General features: G+C 50.3%; 1 protein-coding gene across 2 annotated transcripts in view; it reads left to right on the top strand.

Annotated features, from left to right (window-relative positions):
* Window positions 1-20,536, top strand: part of ATXN10 (ataxin 10) — a 92,961-nt gene that overhangs the window by 9,253 nt on the left and 63,172 nt on the right. For both annotated transcript variants that reach the window (XM_036759150.1, XM_036759151.1), the window contains exons 2-3: window positions 2,970-3,161; window positions 8,588-8,670. In XM_036759150.1, coding sequence (XP_036615045.1) covers window positions 2,970-3,161; window positions 8,588-8,670 — 275 coding nt within the window. The remainder of the gene's footprint in view (window positions 1-2,969; window positions 3,162-8,587; window positions 8,671-20,536) is intronic.

Raw genomic sequence — 20,536 nt, 5'->3', positions numbered from 1 at the left:
CTCTCTTGGGCATCTCTGCCCAGATTTCTCATAGGTGTCTCAAGCTTAAACTCTTCCTCTTTCCCCTGAACCATCCCCTCTTCCTGACTTGCCTGTTGCCATTGAGGGCATTGCCATCTCTCTCACCCGGGCTTGCCACCTCCCCTGCCCCCCCATAGCCAAACTGGAGCATTTCTCGTTAGCCCTTCACTCCCCCCCCACCTGCTTTCTCCTACCTTGCTGCAGGCCTTTGTCTGATTGCCCCACTGAATGACCAATCAGGAGAGAGGGCCCCTCTTTGGAGAGTGGACCCTCTTTGATGTGGCCCAGCAGGGAGAGTAGGAGGAGCTGGCTGGAGCAGAGAGAAGTTGATGCAGATGTTGGCACAAGGGACCCTTTTGGAGAGTGAGCAGAGGAAGGCCGAGGGTCAGTCTGGCATGGATCTGGAGAGGGGGCGGGGCCAGAAGTGGGGACCCTTGGCCCCTGAGGTTCCCAAGAAGATTCGGGGGGCCCCTGTGCTGGCAGGCTGGGAAAGCGGGGGTGAGGGCTTAGGTCACCTCCAGACAGAATCTCTCACCAAGCCCTGAATCTGCCCCTGGGGAATCAGAGTTAAGGCATTGGGATCCATTTTTGAGTGCCTTGGAAGGCCCTGGCCTTAGCAGGATAGCAAGTGACTGGCCTTGGTTTCCCTGAGTAGGAGGCCCCTGGATGAATTCTGTGTGAGTGGATCTCCTGGTGGCCTTCAATTCCTCTCAGCTGTTCTTTTCTTTCATTTTAGCCCAACCGGGCTTGCCTAGATTAAACCTCCAGATCTGTTCAAACTTGACGGAAGGGAAATTCTACCTTTTGTATGATTCAAAGGATTTTTTGTTCTGCCGTGTGGTGTTTCATCTGTGCCTTGTATTCAGGGTATACATTCCTTCCCGATCTGATAGGAGCTGCTGCAGGCTGTTCTCCAGTGTCTTTGTGATCCTCAGAGGCTCAGTCTCAGTGTGGCTGACCACCCGCCTCATTACTGGGGAAGTGAGGGCTTGCCCAATTGGGACCCGATGAGCCTGCTCACGGCCCCTTGCCGAAGTTTCCTCCCCGTGTTCTGATTTCACTATCTGCAGTTGGTCTTGATTTGGGAACGTTGGCATTGGCGAGTTCTGGGGTCCTTCTTGCCAGAGCGCAGCTTTTCAAATTTGTGAAATATTAGGAAAGAATGGGAAGTGTGTGTGTGTGTGGGGGGGGGACGACGGTGTTTGTGGTGACCGCTCGTACTGTTAGTGGTGTTAATGGTCAGAGCTGTGGACTCGAGAGGAAGGCTGGCTGGTTCAGCACTTCCTAGGTATCTGACTCTGGGCAAGTCACTTAGGCGCTCTGAGCCTCAGCGTTCTCATCTGTAAAATGGGTGGTTGTGAAGAGATAATTTGATACAATCTACTACAATAGAATGTCTAAGTGTAATATAGTGTGGTGGGTAATGTGATAAAATGTAGCATAGCATAATGTGGTACAGTATGGTGCAGTGTAACATAGTGGCATTCAGTGTAATGTATAGTATAGCCTACGGCCTGATGCGACCTAATGCAACGTAATATCATGTAGCCCGCTATAGCAGATTATAGAGTGTGTGGTATAAAATAATGGTCCAGTGTAGTTCAGTGTTGTCTGTGATACACAGCACACTGTACATAGGATACAATAAAATAGTGTTACACGGTGTGACGTACAGTATAATATGGAATGGAACGCAGTCCAACGTACGCTGTAGTGTCACGTGTAATAACGCAGCACGAGAGCGTGGTGTGATTCAGCACATGTGGTCTTAGTGCACGGTATCATACAGTAAAGCGCGTGGTGTAATACAGTTATGATACAATACAAATATCGTCTAGTACGGGCCTGCACAAGCATCGTGGGCGGCCCACAAAACACGGGGAGGATGGAGACACAGGCTCGCACATGACACTTTCCGGGTGCGCGCTGGTGGGCCGCTGCAGGCCTGGTCTAATACAGTACAGCGTATGGTACAGTGTAACACGATGCGGCGAGGCACGGTATATAATATAGCCCAGTATATGGTGTGATAGCATAATGCATGGTGTGATATCGCATAGCATCCTATAATGTAATCATACCATGGTGCAGTACCGTACACTACGTGTCTGTACACACAGATGCGCACACTGGTACGTCTCATTGTTTGTCGTCCTAGACTTGTGTTTTTTTAGTTGAAAAGTGTTTCTTTTCTTTCCCTTCTCCCATTCCCATCTTGCCCCTGCCCTGGAGGACAAGAACAAAAAAGAATACCCTTGTAACCAGTAGCTGAAGCACAGCTGAGCCTGACACACGGCGTGCTGGCCCCTTGAGCCCCCCGCTGCCCCGTCACACAAAGGCCAAGAAGCCCGTGATCCTCTGAGGACTAAGGCCGTTGGGGTTCCAGCGCATCACCCGGACCGAGTAGTCTGAGGGAGCAGGAGCATGCAGGGACCCACAGATGAGGAAACAGGCCCACCCTGGTGCACTGGTGGCTTGGGGCTGCTGTGTTTACAGGGGTAGGGTAGGCTCCAGGGCACTCCTGGGTTAGGATGCTCTCTGTACCAGTGCAGGCTGGCACAGTCTCCGTCTCTCCTTGTCCTAGATGCTTGTCCAAGGTCACAGACTCGGGACTTGACCTGCAGGTGTCTGTGTCCCCTTCCCGCTGCCTCCCTCAGACATCAGAGACTTTTGTGTTTTTATGTGTATATATTGTATCGTATTACAGGCTTGCAGAGGATTGCATTTCTTTTCAAGCTGTTTTTGGCCCCTTGGTCTGTGGTGTTGCTGAAATGTTGAGGCAGCAGCTCTCGCTCTGGGGACCCTCCCTTTGGTTACCCGCTTCCCTGTGAAGGCTTCCTGGTGTGGGCTCAGGTGGTGCTGACCCTAACCCCAAAGGTACATCAGCTGGGGCGTTCTCCCACAGGCCTCCTCAACTCCCATTTATCCCTGTCCTCTTCTTGTTTCAGAGAAACTGCGTCTGAGCGCGTCTTCCAAAGCATCCAGCAGATCCTGATGAAATCCTCCCTTGAGGTTGAGCTGGCCTGCCAGGATGCCAGCCGCCGGGCACATCTGGACCCTCAGCTGCAGCTCATCGCGGAGTGCTTCCGCTGCCTGAGGAATGCCTGTGTGCAGTGCCCTGGGAACCAGGGCATGATCAGGTAGGCCTACGTGGGCACTGGCCGAGGATGTGGCCATCCACCAAAGCAGGGCCTGCTGTACCTAGAGGGCAGGGGTTGGCCCTGCCAGGATGGTGAGTGGTGGTGCTGCAGAAGCTACGGGAGACATGGCACCGACCTGGGGTGAGGTGCCAACCCTCTCCTGGTCAGGCGGCACTGACACTCTCCCTGACCATCCACCAATTGAGTAACACAACGCCTTCTTCAGTGTGTGCCCTGAGTGGGGCCCAGATCCCCAAAGCCACAGGGGCCCAGCTGGCTGTGGCCTCAGGAGTTGCAATCTTCTTTGAGGAGGTGGCGGTTGGAGAGGGAGGGCCCTGTCATGGCCCTTCTGCTGGGGAGCTGTGGCAGCGGAAATCAGCTGTGATCTGTACCGGCGAGTGTTGGCATTGAGCCCCTCCTGGGGCCCCAGTGGTGGCCGGTGTCCAGAAGGCGTCCTGTCCATTAGGCTCCCTGCGGAGTGCCAGAGTGAAGGTGTTCTTATTGCTGCCTCTACTCCCTGTGCCACCCGCATTTCCCCCCATCTCCCTCCCCCCACCCATCAAGCAACTCTTAGGACCAAGAAGCTCCTTCTGGAGAGCAGAGGGGCCTAACGGGAAGCAGCACCTAGAGAGATCCCACCACCAGACACCTGCCCCCAAGGAGGTCTGCCAAGGCCTCGATAGGAGCAGTGCCCCCCACAGGGCAGGGCTGGAGGGAGCTGGGCTGAGCAGCATATAGGAAGACTTGTCTCAGCTGAGGCAGGGGGAGCTCCCAGAACCCCAATGGAAACACGAGGCCTAGCGAATGACTGAATAATCAAGAGGCACGTTCCAAGGTGTAACGTCCAAGCATGGGTCAGAAGGGGAGAGGGGAGGGAGTGGGCCATGGAGCATGGGGCCCAGCTAACCTCACCTCTGATTGTGATCTGGAGGTGAGTCTGACCATGCCTTGCCCAAGCAGAGCCATCCTGGAGCCTCGCCACCTCCGCTTTGGAGCCGCTCACAGACTGCACTGCTCTCCTCCTGCCTCCAATCGCTGGAAGGGCCCTTCAGAGTTCGACCTCTCGTTTTTCAGATGGGGAAACTAAGGCTAGGATGGCCCGTGCCAGCACCCATCGCTGGCTGTCTGATCGCCGGCCCAGAGCCATCCTGTGATCAGAGCAGCACCCAAGCACGCGCAGACATCTGTGATGTGTAGCCGAGGCTAGCTTAGCCTGCTTCGGGGCCCTTGTTCTTCCAGCTCCAGGCCAAGGCCCAGCCCTGGCTGCTGCCTGGCCAAGGGCCTTGTGGGCGAAGTGTCCAGAACTTCTAGAATATTGAAGAACAAACTTGTTTGATGTTCAGCCTGAGCCCATCCTGGAGCTCCCTTCCACAGATGAGGAGGCACCTTTTCTTCTTGGGCTTCATCCTGGGAAAGTTCTTGGGTCCTTGCTTTCTGGCTAATGAGAAGCCCCCCCAGAGACTGTATACAGTGGTGATTGTTCAGTGCACTTGAGAGGAGCTGGGTGTCCCTGAGCATGGGCCATCCTGCCCCTTCTGAGGAAGCCTTAGGGTCACACATAGATCTCTGGCTCCAGGTTTACCAGGTGCTTTATGGGGACTACCCCATCTCATGGGTCCCAGCCTCCCAGCCTTGTGAGGTGAGCACTTTCCAGTGTTTCTTGGCCTGGGCTCACCTTGTGCTGCTGTGCTCAGCCCCCCAGGTTTGCGGGATATTCAGTCCACAGAGTATGGGAGTGTTGGGTAGTGGCTTGAGCCCTCACCAGATGTGCCTCCTCTAACACCTCTGTCTCCTTGAGACTGGATGAGCTGCCCCAATGGCTTAGCTTTCCCAAAGTGGTCTTTGCTAAGAAGTTGGAAGCCCGTCTCCCCAAAGTGGGGCCCACTCTCCTCTCTACCTCCTGGTCCATGGGGAAAGTGGCCATGAGCCTGAAGTGATTCCTGCCTGTGGCTGATGGAGAAGCAGTGCCCCCCCTCCTCGCTGAGGGCCATCAGCTGGGTCTCTGCCATGGCTGCCTGTTCCCAGACCTCACGGGGCTCCTTCATTCTAGAAGAGAGGCAGGGTGGGACTGGGGGAGCAGATCAGCCAAGTGCTGTCCTCCTCAGAGAGAGCAGGGTTGTCCCTGTGCTGGGGCCTTGTGTGTGTCTTCAGTTCAAAGACCTGTAGTCCCCATGCAGTAAGAGGGCAGCGGCACCCCTGTGCAGGTGCTGAATTTGGGGCCCAACCCTCCCTTCCAGAGGCAGACCCCCCTGGAGTGTGGCAGTGGCTGAGGCCTGCCCTGCAAGATCCCCTGGCCCCTCATGCCTACATTTTAGCTTATGAAATCGGGGTTGTCCCTTTGCCTGGACCAGTCTGGCCTGGCCTGGCCTCCAGCTTCATGTCTACCTCCTGCAAGAGCCTTTTCAGGCCCTCCCTTCCTAAACCTCTGTGAGCTTAGTCTGCCTAGCTCCTGGGTAGAGTGGAAGCCTCTAGGGCAAGGGCTTTAGTGCTTAGCGTCCACAAGTAAAATAGATGCTTGTTGATTGACTGAGTGGAAACAGTCCTGATCAGTAAGTGGCAGGGCCAAGTCTCTAAGGCCAGGGAGGCCCTATCCTGGCTCAGGATGCTCTGTATGGTTGAGGCAAGGAGAGGGGATGTGGCAAAGCAAAGGATGGGGGTGAAGCGAGGAGGCCTATGTGCTAATTCTGCCTTGGCACTACCCTGGGACCCTTCATCTGCCCCTGTGCACCTGCTTGGGGTTGGAGGGAGAAAGTCATTGCTTCGAGTAGTTCAGTAATAAAGTGTCCATGTTGGGCTCCCTGGAGGTGGCTCCAGGAGGGGCCGAATGCCACCAAGGGGCTCCCTACTCTCCCCTTTCCTCTGGGTTTGGTTCTTTCTGCTGGGTCTCTTTTTGTATGTGTAACGGTGACAAATGCCACTCTTAAGCTTTTGGGCATGCAGGTGCACCCTCTGGTCAGGGAGAGCGGTCCCAGTCTGGGACTGTTAATTGGCTGAGCCCTCCAGGCTATTTGAAGGTCTGCATTGATTGGAGCTCCTGGTCTCCTGCCCCCACAGCACACCCTGCAGAGTTTTGGAGGCTGCTGCTGCCCATCTGTCTCTATCCCTCCTTCCAGGGTCCGTGGGGATGCCCCTTCTGCAGTTTCTGTGGGTCACTCTCACAAGCTCTTGGAAGGTCAAGGCTGTGTGGCTCAGACCCTCGTTGGACGCATCTTAGAGGACATTGGGTCAGCTGCACTGGCACGCTGGCTCAGTAGGCTTGAAATCCCAATGTTCTCAGGCTAATGGAAAGTTACCGGTGCCCAACTGATTACTAGTGATTGCAAAGGGCCGGGAGGGCACGGATGAGTCATGCTGACTTGGCAAGCTGGGGGTCAGCGCTCTCCCCCATTGGTGGGCTCCTCGGCGGGGCAGGGATGTCTGTCCATGATAGGGAGGGAGCGGGGCCTCTCCAGGCTCCTGGCTGTGGCTTAGTGCAGGACGAATCAGGGATTTGGGAGGCTCGAGGGGAGGATTGAATTCGGAGCAGTGCGGCTGTCTTTGGGGGCGGCCAGGTGGAATCTGGGGAGGTTAGGCTTCTGTCTGATTTATGTGCCCCTTCCGTTGGCCATCCTTCATGTGTGAGATCACCCATCCTCGAGCCAGGAATGCCAGGAATCTCATTCCCCCAGACGGGGCACGCATCCCTCCGCAGAACTGTTTCCAGGCTGTGGGAGCCCGCTCTTTTTCTTCCAATTGTCCTTTTCAGAGTGTTTTCATCAAGGGACCTGTTGGAGATCCCCTTTGCCCCCCCGCCCCGTGGCCCCTCACGTGGCATTCGCTCAGCCCTCCTGGGGAGGGGTGGATTTTGGGCACCCCCTGGCTCTATTGGCTTTCCCCCGCATCGGTGCCTCCTCGAGGAGTGAGAGTAATTAGCCAGAGGAGCTGATTTGGATCCCAGGGCTTTGAGTGGGTACTCATGCTTCACTGGTGGGATGTTTCCTACCTAAATGATGTCTGTATCTTTCTAATTTTCCTGGTGAGCTGACCAGGCCAGGGACATGCCTGGCTCTGAATCCTAGGATTTTTGGACTTTGGCTGTTGGCTATGATGGGTTCAGCAGTGAATTGTTTCACTACATGGTGTTAAGAATGAGACAGTTGGGTCCCTGAGGCCTTGGACACAGCCTCTTCTGGGGGATACACTTGTCTTCTCAACATCTGAGGCAGATGGGTTGTACAGAGTTAAGCCAGCCCATGTTCTGGGCCTGGAGCTTCTCTTGCCCCCTGGCTCAGCCATCCCCTCTTGAGAACCAGACCAAACTCTGAGCTGTGGTGGCCAGCAGCTAGGCCTGCATGGCATTGCTGGAGTCAGAGGGAAGTCATGTGACAGGGAGGGGTCTAAGACCCTGGGGCGATTAGGCTTTGAGGGCATTTGGGGGGCAGGTGTGCTGGGAGCTCCAGTTGGTAGAAAGCAGCAGTGATGCCTGGGTCCAGAGGTGTCCTTTTGCTAGTCTGTGACAATTCCAAGGGCCCTTTCTTCTGTCCAGCTCTGAAGCCAGGATGGGAGCTTATCTCTGCTCATCCCCAATCCCAGTGGGGTGGTAGGTGATGCCTCCATCTATAATCATTGAGACTCACTGAGGCTGGCTCTCAGGGGGACCTCAGTCCTCCCTGGTCCAGGTCTGTGACCAGTCCAGCCTGCCAGGGCCTGCAAGCTGAGGCTGGCTCTCAGGGGCTCCTCAGATAGGCCTCTCTGGCCCAGATCTGTAATCTGTTTAGCTGCCAGGGCCTGTGAGCTAAGGCTGGCCCTCAGGGGGTCTTTGGTCCTCCCTGGCCCAGGTCTGTGACCTGTCCAGCTTGCCAGGGCCTGTGAGAGCCAAGGTCTCCTGGTAGAGCTTTAGAGAATGCAGGGACACTCTGGGTCAAAGGAGGTAAGAGTTCTTAGCCTGGGGTCAAGAATTTTATTTTATTTGAATACTGATAACTGTTTCAGTAGAATTGATTTCCTTGGTAATCCTATGCTTTTTATTTTACACATTTCAAGCCACTTTCTGAGAGGGGGCCCTGTGTATGGAACCCTGGACAAGTCTCTTAACCTGGGGGGGGGGCCTCAGCCTGGGTGCCCACAGGGGCTGTGATGCCAACTAAGTGGAGAGCCCAACCTTAAAGTTAGACTTTGGTGGGTGACAAAGTGCTTTTCGAGGTGTGTAGCGAGGATCCCCATTGAGCAGGTGGGGAAGCTGAGGCCCCCCCCCCAGGTTAAGAGACTTGTCCAGGGTTCCATACTGAGTCAGTGTCTGAGGCCTGTCCCTAGGAGCAGAGTGAGTGCCCCCCTCACTGGAAGAGTCACTGGAAGAGCAGCCGTAACGGGGGCCATTGAGGAGGAGATGGGGGTGTCTAAATCAGGCAAGTACTGAACTTTGCCTTTTCTTTGAAAACTTTTGACAGGAACTTGAATTTGATTGGCACCACCATGGAGCTGATTGAGTTATTTCGGAAGCTGGATGCTGAGCAGGAATCCCAGTTGATAGGTAAGATGCAGTCACTCCCTGGGTGCTCATCCTGGCGCTCCTGTCACTCCTCGATCCTCCAGCCCCTCTCTCTTTCCTGAGGAGGGGGTGCTTTGTGGTAGGGCCCCAGCTGCTGTCAGCAGCCTTCTGGCCTTGAGTACCGCATGCTGGGCTCAGATGGCACCATCAGGTCGGCAGGACAAGGCTCTTACAAATGTGGGGTAGGGGATTCTGGGGCCTGAGACCAAGTGCAGGGTGTTCCTGGCTCACCAGCTCTGCTTGTCATCCATACAGAATCGATTACCTAAGCACAGGACCTGACTGTGAGTTGTGGGGACCCGCCAGGAGCCACCCCTAGTTTCACAGAAATGAGAGTCAGAGATGGGCTGATTCCTTCCCTCCATGCCTCAGTAGGTCATCTTGATGATCTCCTGTGGTGGGAGTGAGGGATTCCCCTCTGAACAGCTCACTGGTGCTGTACCCCTGATACTGCTGCCCATGCTGGCGGGGCAGGTGAAGGAGCCTGGGCTCCCCTGGGCTCCCTGGGGTACTGCGCCCCTGCCCCACCCCCCTCATGCCCATGCTGGCAGGTGCACGGGGTGGGAGGGAGCGTGGGCAGGTGGAGGAGCCCGGGCTCCCTGAGGTGATGCTCCTCTGCCCCACCCCCTTGTGCCTATGCTGGCAGTTGGGGGAACCACAGTCAGGCAAAGGAGCCTGGGCTCCCAGAGGCTTGCCACCAGTGTGCTTGAGGGAGCACTCCCCTACATTGCCTATTGTCACACTGGTCTTTTTATGTTTAAATAGTCTGTCCTTTCTCCCTCTCCCCAACTGGAATTGCACCCTCCTTCGCAGGTGCTCCACAGGAGAGCCAGGTGGATGGTGCGTTGGGCTGGCCTTGGAGGAGGGCGGGCAGGCCTGTCTTCCTTGGCCTGGGCACTGTCCCTGCCTGCCTCTTGATTGGCCCTGCTCCTCCTGGCTCTGGATGTGTTTCCTCCTCGCCCTGCGCATCCCGCCCCGCCCCGTAGCTGCCATGCTGCTGGGGGCGTCTGGGTGCTTCTGCTCTCTGACGTCATCGCTGCTCACCTGCTTTGCTGATGTGAAACCCGAGTGGTGATTTTGAAGGGATTTCTCTCACTCTTTGGGGCCTTTGATCCGTTTGTGTTTCCTCTGGAGACATCACCCTGACCCCAGGCTCTTGTGGGCAGAGGCTCTTAGGGTTTCCTCTGCTTCCTGACTCTTGGCCCTTTCCCATGTGTTTCAGATGTGGAGGTTTTCCTGTATCATGAGCTTCTCTTATTTTCATCAGCATCTATGTTGTTTGTGTGGCTAAAGCCTTTTCATCTTGCATGTGACCCAGGGTGGTCCATGTCCCTGCCCCTGTCCTTGTTGGGGGTAAGGGGATCTCGCCTCTGTCAGGGGCTTGGAACCCCCTCAACTTTCCTGGGCCCTGTGCCCCACTTCTCTTTCCCTGTCCAGGATCTTCCTCTGCTGGCCTGGCCATCCTTGGGGATGCCACAGCAGTGGCCATAGGGCATAGTCCTTGCTCCTCTTTGAGAAGACAGTCATCCATACTTAAGGACGTCTGGGCAGTGACTTAAAAAGCCCATCTGTTTTAGGCCAGTTTGAGCCACAGGGGCTCAGCAGTGGGCACTGAGAATCCTGTTTCTGCCTGACGTCCTGGAGCCAGGGGAGGGGCTCGGGGTCATCTCCCCTGGCGTCGCTGGCAGAAGCCCGAGAGCTGTGGTTGGGAGCAGCAATTTTTTCGTTTAATGATGGATTACTAAATAAAGCATCCCCAAAGGAAATGCTGAACAAAATGCCGTGATTAAATAACGATTACCATAGTGAGGGGGCAGCAAATGAAACCCAGACGCCTATGCTGCTGGGCTCCATGTCCGCCTCATGATCTGAGATCTCATGTCTGAGAGCTGGTGACTTACTGCCACCTGCTTGGTGAGCTGGGGCAGGGGAGGGGTTACTGGGCCTAGACCAGGCTCAGGGCAGGTAGTGAGTGGCACAGTTGAGCCTGGGACCCTGGACCTCTGACTCAAGGTAAAATGTAAATTGAGAAGTGACGGCAGTGCAGTTCTGTGCATTGAAGACTGTGTTTCTGAGAAGGGCCCAGGCCATAGATAGTGCAGAGCCCCTGAGGGCTCAGAGTGGCTCAGGGCCCCTGTGGTTGGGGTACAGCCTGCATTCTGAGGTCCTGGCCTTTGCCACCTGTATCTGACCCAGAGGTATTGCTTAATGGTTAGAGATGTGCAGTCCAGTCCCATGTGACATCCATGTATTAAGCACCAGCTTCATGTAGGGTCCTGGGGTATATGTTGTGAGATAGAACTGATGAGATTCTGCCCTCAGGGATGTTCTAGTCTCCTAGGGCCCAGAAGATAGAACTCAAAGAATGAGGATTTGGGGTACACTGGGCCAAGTCTGTCATGAGCAGAAGGACCAGAAAATTTCCTCGGAACCTTGGCCCTGCCCTAGGGGACTATGGACAAGCCTCCTCCCCCTCAGGGCCTCATGGCCTCACCTGGGTGGTGGGAGTGGGGGGAGGGGGACTCAATCCCTCTCCTCTGAGGCTGCCCCTAGCACCAATCTGACCTAGACCAGTACTGGACCCTGCCCATCTGGGTGACTGCAGGAAGTCTGTCCTCTGTAGAGAGGGGACATCTCAAAGATGTGTCAGAGGGAAGGAATGAGCCCTGAGAAGCCTGGTGGACTGAGGGAGGGAGCCCTTCCAGCTGGGGCGGGGCTCAGCTGGGGAGGCTTCCTGGAGGGGGTAGCAGTGCCTGGGCTGGGCCTTGAAGGATGAGCAGCTCTTCCAGCATCTCTCTCTGATTAGAAACACGATGTAATCAGCCATGTGAGGGCGGTGGTGAGCACGAGACACATATGGCTTGTCCCCACATGTATGTTCCAAAATACAATTCAGCTTGGCTGACATTGGCTGATGTCCCCTCAAGGCCCTGAGCTAGCTCTAGGAAGACACAAATGAAATGTCTCTTCCCTCAGGCCCTAATAGCCAAACTGAGTACCGAAGGAAGCAAACTCAAAAGCCATACAAAGTGACCTTTGGGGCCTAGTGAATTCCAGATTGCTTTCCATATTGGCTGGACCATGTCGCAGCTCCACCAGCCATGTACTAGCGTGACTGTTTCCCCACAGACCCTCCAGCACTGGCCATTTTCCCTTTTTGGCAGTTGGCCCATCTGATGGATGGGAGCCTCAGGGTTGTTTTAATTTGCATTTCTCTAGCTCCTGGTGATTTGTGGAACTCTTTTATACTGAAATTCTTCTGAAAATTGTCTATTCGTATCCTTTGACTGTTTATCTCATTTTTATAAATGTGAATCTGTCCCTCATGTCTTTGAAATGGGATCTTTATTGGGAAAATTTGCTACAAGTAATTTTTTCCCAGTTATTGCCCTTCTGATTTTAGCCACATTGGTTTTATTTGTAGAAAACCTTTTTAAATTTTACATAATCAAAATTGTCCATTTTATCATCCTTCACTCTCCCTTTCCTTGGGTCATGAACTCTTCCTCTATTGTTAGATTAGAGAGAGAATTTCTTCCCAGCTTCTCTGATTCATTTATGATGCCATCTTTTATGTCTAAGTCATGTACCCATTTGGAGCTTGTCTTAGTAGATAGTACGAGTTGTTGATTTAGACTTAGTTTTTGCCAGACCGTTTTCCAGGTTTCCCAACAGCTTTTTTGTAGTAATGAGTCCTTACCCCAGTAGTTGGGGTCTTTGGGTTTGCCAAAAACTAGACTAGTAGCCTCATTTGCTTCTGTATATTGCATGCCTAATCTGTTCCTTTCTTTTCTTATCTAGTACCAGTGTGCATTTTGAAATTGCATGCTGCTAGGTGCCCTTCCTTCCTCCATCTCCCCCATTAATTCCCTTGATATTCTTGACAATTTGTTCCTCTAGTTGAATTTTATTATTATTTTTTCTAACTCTACAAAATAATCCTTTGATACTTCCATTAGTATGGCACTCAGTAAGCAAATTAATTTAAACTATACTGTCATTATTATATTGGCTCAGCCTACCCGTGAATAACGAACATTTTTCTAATTAATTAGGTCTTTATTTATGTCAAGTATTTTTATAGTTGCATTCATAAGTCCCTGTATGTGTCTTAGCAGGCAGACTCCCATTTATTTTGTATATTCTGTGGTTATTTGAAATTAAATTTCCCTTTTGCCATCTTCTTGTTGGGTTTTCTTTGTAACAGAAATCAGAATCAGAAATACTGATGATTTATGTGGGTTTATTTAATGTCCTGCAACTTTGCTGAAGTTATTATTTCATTTAAATTTTTAGCCGACTCTTTGGGTTCTCTAAGTAAACCATTGTATCATCTGCAAAAAGCGGCAACTGTTTCCTCTTTACTTATTCTCATTCTCTCAATGTCTTTTTCTTGTCTTATTGTTAACATTTCTAGCACCACGTGTCGTGTAGTAATGGTAAATAGAGTAGATATACAGTACACAGTAATAAATGATTTTTGTAACCTTGTGTTTGATAAATGTGGAGATTTAAGCTTTTAGGATAGGAATTTACTGTTCGACAAAAAGTGTTGGGAAAACTGGAAAGCAGTCTGGCAGAAATTGGGTATAGACCAGTATCTTACACCGTTTGCCCAGATAAGATCAAAATGGATACATGACCTAGTCTTAGACATAAAGGTAGATATCCTAAGTAAATTAGAAGAACATGGGACACATTACCTATCAGATTTATTGATAGGAGAAAATTTACGAATAAACAAGAGATAGAAAGCATCGTAAGATACAAAATGGATAATTTTGATTACATTAAATTAAAAGGGTTTTGTACAAATAAAACCAATGTAGCCAAGATTAGAAGGATTCTAAGCAGAACATTGCGGGGAAGATTTATGAACAGTTTCTTCAGTCAGGGCCTCATATCTCAATTATATAGAGAACTATGGCAAATTTATTAGAATATGAGTCATTTCACAGTTGATAAATGGTTAAAGCATATGAAGGGGCAGTTTTTGGAGGAAGAAACCAAAACTATGTATAGTCATATGAAAAAATGCTCTCAATCATTATTGATTAGAGAAATGCAGATGAAAACAACTTTGAAGAACCATCTCACACCTATCAGATTGGCTAAAATGATAGAAGGGGAAAATGACAAGTGTTGGAAAGGATGTGGAAATAATGGGACACCGTTGGTGGAGTTGTGAACTGATCCAACCATTTTGGAGAACAGTCTGGAATTATGCTCAAAGAGGGATAAAACTGTGTATACCCTTTGGCCTAGCAATACCACTGGTAGGTCTGTTTCCCAAGGAAATAGAGAAAAAGGAAAAGAACTGATAGGTTCTAAAATATTTATACCAGCTTCCTTTGGGGCGGCAGAGAACTGGAAACTGAGGGGATGGCCATCAGTGGGCAATGGTTGAACAAGCTGTGCTATGTGATTGTGATAGAATACTACTGTGCTGTAAGAAATGATGAGCGGGTGGATTTTAGAAAAACATGAAAAGACCTGCGTGAACTGATGCAGAGTGAAATGAGCAAAACATTGTATACAGTAACAGCAATATTGTTGGAAGAACAACTGTGCATGACTGAATTATTCTGAATATTATAAATACTGAAATCAGCCCCAAAGAACGCCTAGTAGCTGTGTGACCCTGGGCAAGTCACTTAACCTTGTAGACTTCCATTTCCTCACCTGTAAAATGATCTGGAGAAGGAAATGGCAAACTGCTCCAGTATCTTTACCAAGAAAACCCCAAATGGGATCACGAAGAGTTGGGACACAACTGACAATGACTGAACAACAGCAAATTATTAGTATTATTGGTAAATAATTGGATAAAGTATTTTAAGAATAATTTTCTTTATTTTTTCATTCATTGTGAATTTAGGCTTTTCATTTTTAATACTGATAAGTTTTTTTCTTCCTTTAAAAAATGACAGTAGCTAATAATTTACCTAATTTCCCCCTTAAAAACTCCAGCTCCAAGGACAGCTAGGTGGCACAGTAAGTAGAGCACCAGCCCTGGAGTCAGGAGGACGTGAGTTCAAATCTGGCCTCAGACACTTGACACACTAACTGCGTGACCTTGGGCAAGTCACTTAACACCAATTGCCCTCCTTCCCCCCTCCAAAACACAAAAAATAAACAAACTCCAGCTCCTACTTTATATATTTAGTTTTTAATTTTATTAATTTTTTCTTTGGGTTTCAGGATTTCTATTTTGGTGTTTAACGAAGAGAGGGAACATAATTTGTTGGTTTTCTAGTTTTTTAGGTTTTTTATGCCTTATTTATCCATTTTCTCTCTTTCTGATGAAAGTGTTCAGATATGTAATTTATTTGAATTTTTGTTTTGCCTCAGGATTGTTTGGGCTATGGCCTTCAATTTTTTAAATGCTATCTCGTCATTGTCATTATTTTTAACGAAATTAACTGTTGTTTTTATGATTTGTCCTTCGACCCAGCCATATGAATTAAGGTATTTAGTTTCCAATTAATTTTTAATTATTTTCAGTAATCTTTTATTGAACATAATTTTTATTTCATTTTGGTCAGTAAAAGCTTTTCTGTATTGTTTTTGAAGCTTTTATGCCCTAATACATAGTCAGTGTTTGTAAAGGTGCCATGCATAGCTGAGAGAAATATAGAGAAGAATATGGAGAGAGGGAGAGACAGAGACAGACACACAGACACACAGACACAGACACACGCACGCACGCACGCACGCACGTCTTTCTCTTCCCATTAAGTAATCACCAGAGGTCTATTATAGGTAACTTTTCCAAGATTCTCTTCTCCTCCTCCTCCTCCTCTTCCTCCCTCTCCTCCTCATTTAGCTCTGAAAGGGGTATATTGAGATCCCCCCACCATTAGAGTTTTACTGTCTATTTCTCTCTTTAACTTCTTCATCTTTTTCTTTAGATGCAATGCTGCTTGGTGCACATGTGTTTAGTATTGATATTAATTCTTGATTTACAGCACCTTCCAGCAAAATGTCATTTCCCTGACTACCTCTTCTAATAAAGTCTTGTATCTGCTGTGTTTCCATGCCTGCCTTTTTGCTTGCTCCAGCCCCTCATTCTAACTCTGTGAATCTTTATACTTTAAGTGTGTTTCTCAGAAATGTCCTGTTGTTGGATTCTGGTTTCTGATCTTTTCTGCCATCTTCTTTCATTTTGGAGGTGAGTTCATCCCATTTCCATTACCAGTTGTGATAGTTGATCGATTGTGTGCACTGGATTGTCTTAGACTTTTTCCTCTTCTTGTTTTTTACCCCCTCTTCACTAGTGGGGAGTGGGCTGCATACCAGGGTTCTGGGTTCAGTGCCCTTTGTTCTTGCTCCCTCTCTCCTTGGGCCTCTCATTAGTCTGTGGACCCCAGGTTAGCACTTAGGGCTCTGCAACTTGTTGAAGCTGCATTTTAGACTGTGTTCACTTGTCAGGATTGTGATTTTTTTTTTGTATTCTATAAGCCTGATCCTCACATAAATAGCCTTTAAAAATTATTTAAGTTCACCAGTAATGCTCTCATCCTTGTCTTTGGGTTTTGACTTTTTCTGTGTGAGAATCTCATTCTCTGTGTATTGAGAGGCTTGGGACAGAGGATCAGCGCCAGTACTTTTCTACCACTGTTGAAGGAATAGCTATAATTACATTGTCAAAATAATATTTATAGTATTATTTTCAGGGAATAATTGCAGGAGTGTGACGAATATATTATGCTCATCAAATTTAATGTAAACACAAGCGTGCGTTTTGTATTTGAATGTTTCGTGTTGTTTTTGGTCTTGATTCATTTCCAATCTGTAAAAATAACAGTGGGATTTTCTTGTTACTCACAGAGCAGTTGATAAACTGTCTGGTAAAAGTAATTGTTAATTTTGCTTGTGTTGGCGTTTTTTGGTTTCGTGTCCCAGCTCCATTCTCCATCAGGACAGCTTTGAAACTTTTCCTCCCCATAGTTGTCATGTGATGAGTCAGAGCATTAGTGTGATGTTTTCTGGCCAGGTTGTTTTCAGAGTCGCCATTTATATCCTTTGTTGTTTATCCTTTGGATTGCATTTGTTGTGAAACTTAGTGTTTGTGAAAAGTGAGAAGCTGTTGGGTCCAGGCTTTGGACCTTGGCTTGGCTGGTCCTCAGGCAACAGATTCCAGGCCTGTCCTCCCTTCTGGTCCGACTGTCCATGTCCTGTCCAGGCCACATTAACAGGTCCCCACATACCTGCTAGAGAAGGGAAATATGGAAACCCCTTTGGAAGCCCATCTGCTTTTGGAGAAGCTCCCAGCCTGGCCCCAACCTGAGTCATCTCTGTTGGATAGAACTGAATTCTCCTAATACCAGTCTGGAAGTGACCCTTCCTTCTGTGCATTTGCCATGCTCAGACTAGGGTCTCAGTTCTCCGTGGATATTGTGGGCCCCATCTCCCCCACTTGGCTCTGGGCATGTCTTACTGATTGTTGTGGTTTTCCAAGTACCAGGGATGGAGCGCTTTGTAGGAGGCACTTGATGGATGCCTAAGGTGTGTGCGCTGTATCCCTGTAATCCCAGCGAGCAGGAGGTGGAGGCTGGTGGATCATCTGAGCTTGAGGTCTCTAAAGGCAGAAGAGCTAAGCTCATCAGGTATCCCCACCGAGCCTGGCACCAAGATTGTGAACCCCTATGATTGGGCAGCCACCGGCTGCTCGAGAAGCTCTCTGGCTGGTGGCTGCCTTCCACACTGTCAGCCTGGGCGAAATAGGGAGACCCAGGTTTGGGTGGGTGGGAGGGACGAATTATCTAGATTTCCTTTTGTTAATAGGTGATTTTTGTTTGAACAAAGCAGACCAAAACAAAGTGAAAACAAAGTGATTAAAAATGCGCTATAGTCTATTTGGGTGACAATTCATCATCCATCTTTCTATTCATTCATCTGTTCATTTGTCCATCCGTCCATCTGTCTATTCATTCATCTATTCATTTGTCCATCCGTCCATCTGTGTTCATTCATCCGTTCATTTATCCATCGTCTGTTCATTCATCGGTTCGTTTGTCCATCTATCTGTTTGTTCGCCTGTTCATTTGTTCTTCCGTCTGTTCATCTGTCCATCTGTCTGTTCATTCGTCCATTCATCGCTTTATCTGTTCAGCGCACTTATTGATGCCTGCTGTGAGTAAAGTCAAGTCAAGGCAACAAGTATTTATTAAGCGCCTACTGTGTTCTGAGCAGGGAGCTCACAGTCCGGCGGGGGAGGGGAGACAAAATACAGACAGTAACGCATGAACAAGATACAGGTGGGGCAGAGCGGAGGCGATCTCAGATGGAAGGAGGCTCCAAAAAGACAGCTGTCGGAAAGTGGGATTTTAAGCGGCATCTGAAGGAGGGAGAGCGCGCTAGACCCGGGGGATGGCCGGAAGAGGGTCTGAGATTGAGCTGTTGGCAGGGAGGCTGGAGTCCTGGGACTGAAGCCTGGAGAGGCAGGAGGGCTTTGGTCAAACCTGCTCCTGGAGGCTCCAGGGAGCCGCTGGTGATGGGGATGGGGGGCTGACGCGGGTGGGCCTGCACTTTGGTGCCTGGAGCCGGGAGGGGGAGAGACTCGGGGTGGGCACACCCCGTCCCCAGCAGCTCCTGCCATGATCCAGGCATGAGAGGATGAGGGCCGGCTCAGAGGAGAGAGCATCGTAGAGAAAGATGCTGGAGGAGGTCAGCATCGCCTGAGCTCCTGCAGTGTGGGTGTGAGAGAGAATGACCATCGTCCAGGAAGGCCCAGGGTGGGAATACAGAATTTTGACTGCTGGGATGATCAGAGCAGAATTAGAGCTGCCCCCTATGTTTGTTCCTTCCTCTGCATCCTGCCTGCTTGAGGACTGTGCTTTGTGGCATCATGTATTCAAGAATGTGTGGTCTTGTCCATGTAAGGGAGTGGGATGAGGGCTTGGTGGGGGGAGAGAGAGACAGGAGGGAGGAAGGGAGGGAGGGAGGGAGAGGGAGAGGGAGGGAGTGGGGGAGAGAGAGAGAAAGGAGAGGAGAGGAGAAGAGAGGAGAGAAGAGGAGAGGGGAGAGGAGAGAGAGATAGAAGGGGCAAGTAGAGAGACAGAGAGAGAGAAACACATACATACACAGACCCACAGACACACACACACACACACACACACACACACACACAGAGCTTGGAAGAGCCTGGCTGCTCCTCTCTCACCATCAGTCACTTGCTCAGTGCCGTGGCCAAGTCAGTTCACCACTCTGGGCCTCAGTTTCTTCTTCTGTGAAATGGATGTGTTCTCAGGCTCCTCCCAGCTTTCAGCTGCTGTGAGTGTACCGTGTGCCTGATAAGGGCTTGTTCAACAAGGGAATGAGTGTCCTCATTGTTTGCTTAGCTTGGGCTGGCATGCACACCGCATAAATCTCCCTTTGGCCTGCCCTCGCTCAGCACAGGAACCAGAATCATTGTCTTTGAGCCATATTTTTTTGGCTCCCTGGGGCCTTGTGCTGAATCAGACTATTTTTGGTGTTTCCGATTAAACGCGTCCTCCACTTGTTCAGAAATCTTTGAGCAAATTGTCCTATGTGGGTGTCCATAAATAGGCAGTTATAGATAAGTATATTCTTTCCATTTGAAAATGTTGAAAGGGTCAAGGGGAGGGTCCAGAGAAAGCATGGAAAAAAAATTACTCAAAGAAAAAACCAAACCGTTGACCTTCCCTGATATTAGCTCTAAATGAAAAATGCCCGCTTTAGGCTGCCACCAAAAATAGAGATGAAGTAGTAGCACTCCTTCCTGGTGGCAGCACTTGGTCTTCACCAGGCCTATGAGTGGGCAGATGCCTGTGGCAGGGGTTGGGGGGCTCCTTCACATTTTCTGTCTGCCTGAAGAGTTAACTATCCAGGTAGAGACCACGTAACAGAACCGGCCAACTCAGTTTGTGCTCACGTCTCCCAAGGTTGGTGGGGACAAGCAGTCTACTCACTGGCAATCATTTTGAGAGTGGTGGTGGTGGTAGAGGGGGTGGGTGAGGCCTTGGAAGGGAGGAAGAGTTCTTCGTTCCCTCGAAACTAGAGTCCTGGGTCTCATCTTCTCCCCTGGGGCTCCAGCCAGACCAGCCTGGCCAGCCAAGATGCTGCCTGTCCCCAAGGGTAGGGAGGTCAGCTAAGCCCACTGCAGAGGCCTGAAGCATAGGCTGGTCAGTCATCACCATCAGAGGGTCGGTTGGGCTAGAGCTGGGACAGCCTTCAACCCAGGACCCTCGTTGGACAGAAGGGCAAACTAAAGCCTTTGTGTCTTCTTTGCTTTGTGCCAGTCTCTCTCATGTGTTTTTCTTTACGCAGATGACATGACTCCTGTGAGACAGTAAACTCTGGGAGAGCAGGGGCAATGCCAGGTTTTGCCATTATGCTGTGGGCCCAAGCATGAGGCCTTCTCTGGCCAAGGCAAGCAGAGCCCAGGCTGTGGCCTCCATTGCCCCCAGCCTGTCTTTTGTCTTCAGTCTCTGGGTCCTTCCCTCCTGCTCAGAATCATGCCCATGGCTGCCCTGCCTCACAAATGGTTCCTAGTTGGTCCCTCCATCCTCCCCAACCATCATCTTCTCCCTCTAGGAGAAGTGAAAGTCCTTGAGAACACTTCTCTCCTCTCGCTTTTGTCTTGACCGTCTAAAATCCAGCTTCTGACTCAGCATTCTGCCAAAACTGCCCTCTCCACCCTTAGTAGTGGCCTTTGCTTAGGCCCCATTCTCCTCGAAATCTCTGCAGCCTTGGACACTGTTGGTCACTCTCTCATGCTGGGCATTCTCTTTTCTCTGGGTTTTTGGGACACCCTCTCTCCCCCTTTCCTGATTCTCCCCCTCCCTCTCTGACCACTCCTTTGCTGGAGCCTCCTCCAGGCCAC

The sequence above is a fragment of the Trichosurus vulpecula genome, chromosome 5 (genome assembly GCF_011100635.1).
Source record: "Trichosurus vulpecula isolate mTriVul1 chromosome 5, mTriVul1.pri, whole genome shotgun sequence".
NCBI classification, from domain to species: domain Eukaryota; kingdom Metazoa; phylum Chordata; class Mammalia; order Diprotodontia; family Phalangeridae; genus Trichosurus; species Trichosurus vulpecula.
The sequence above is the reverse complement of the archived record's forward strand: the minus strand, read 5'-3'. Positions and strand labels throughout refer to the sequence as shown.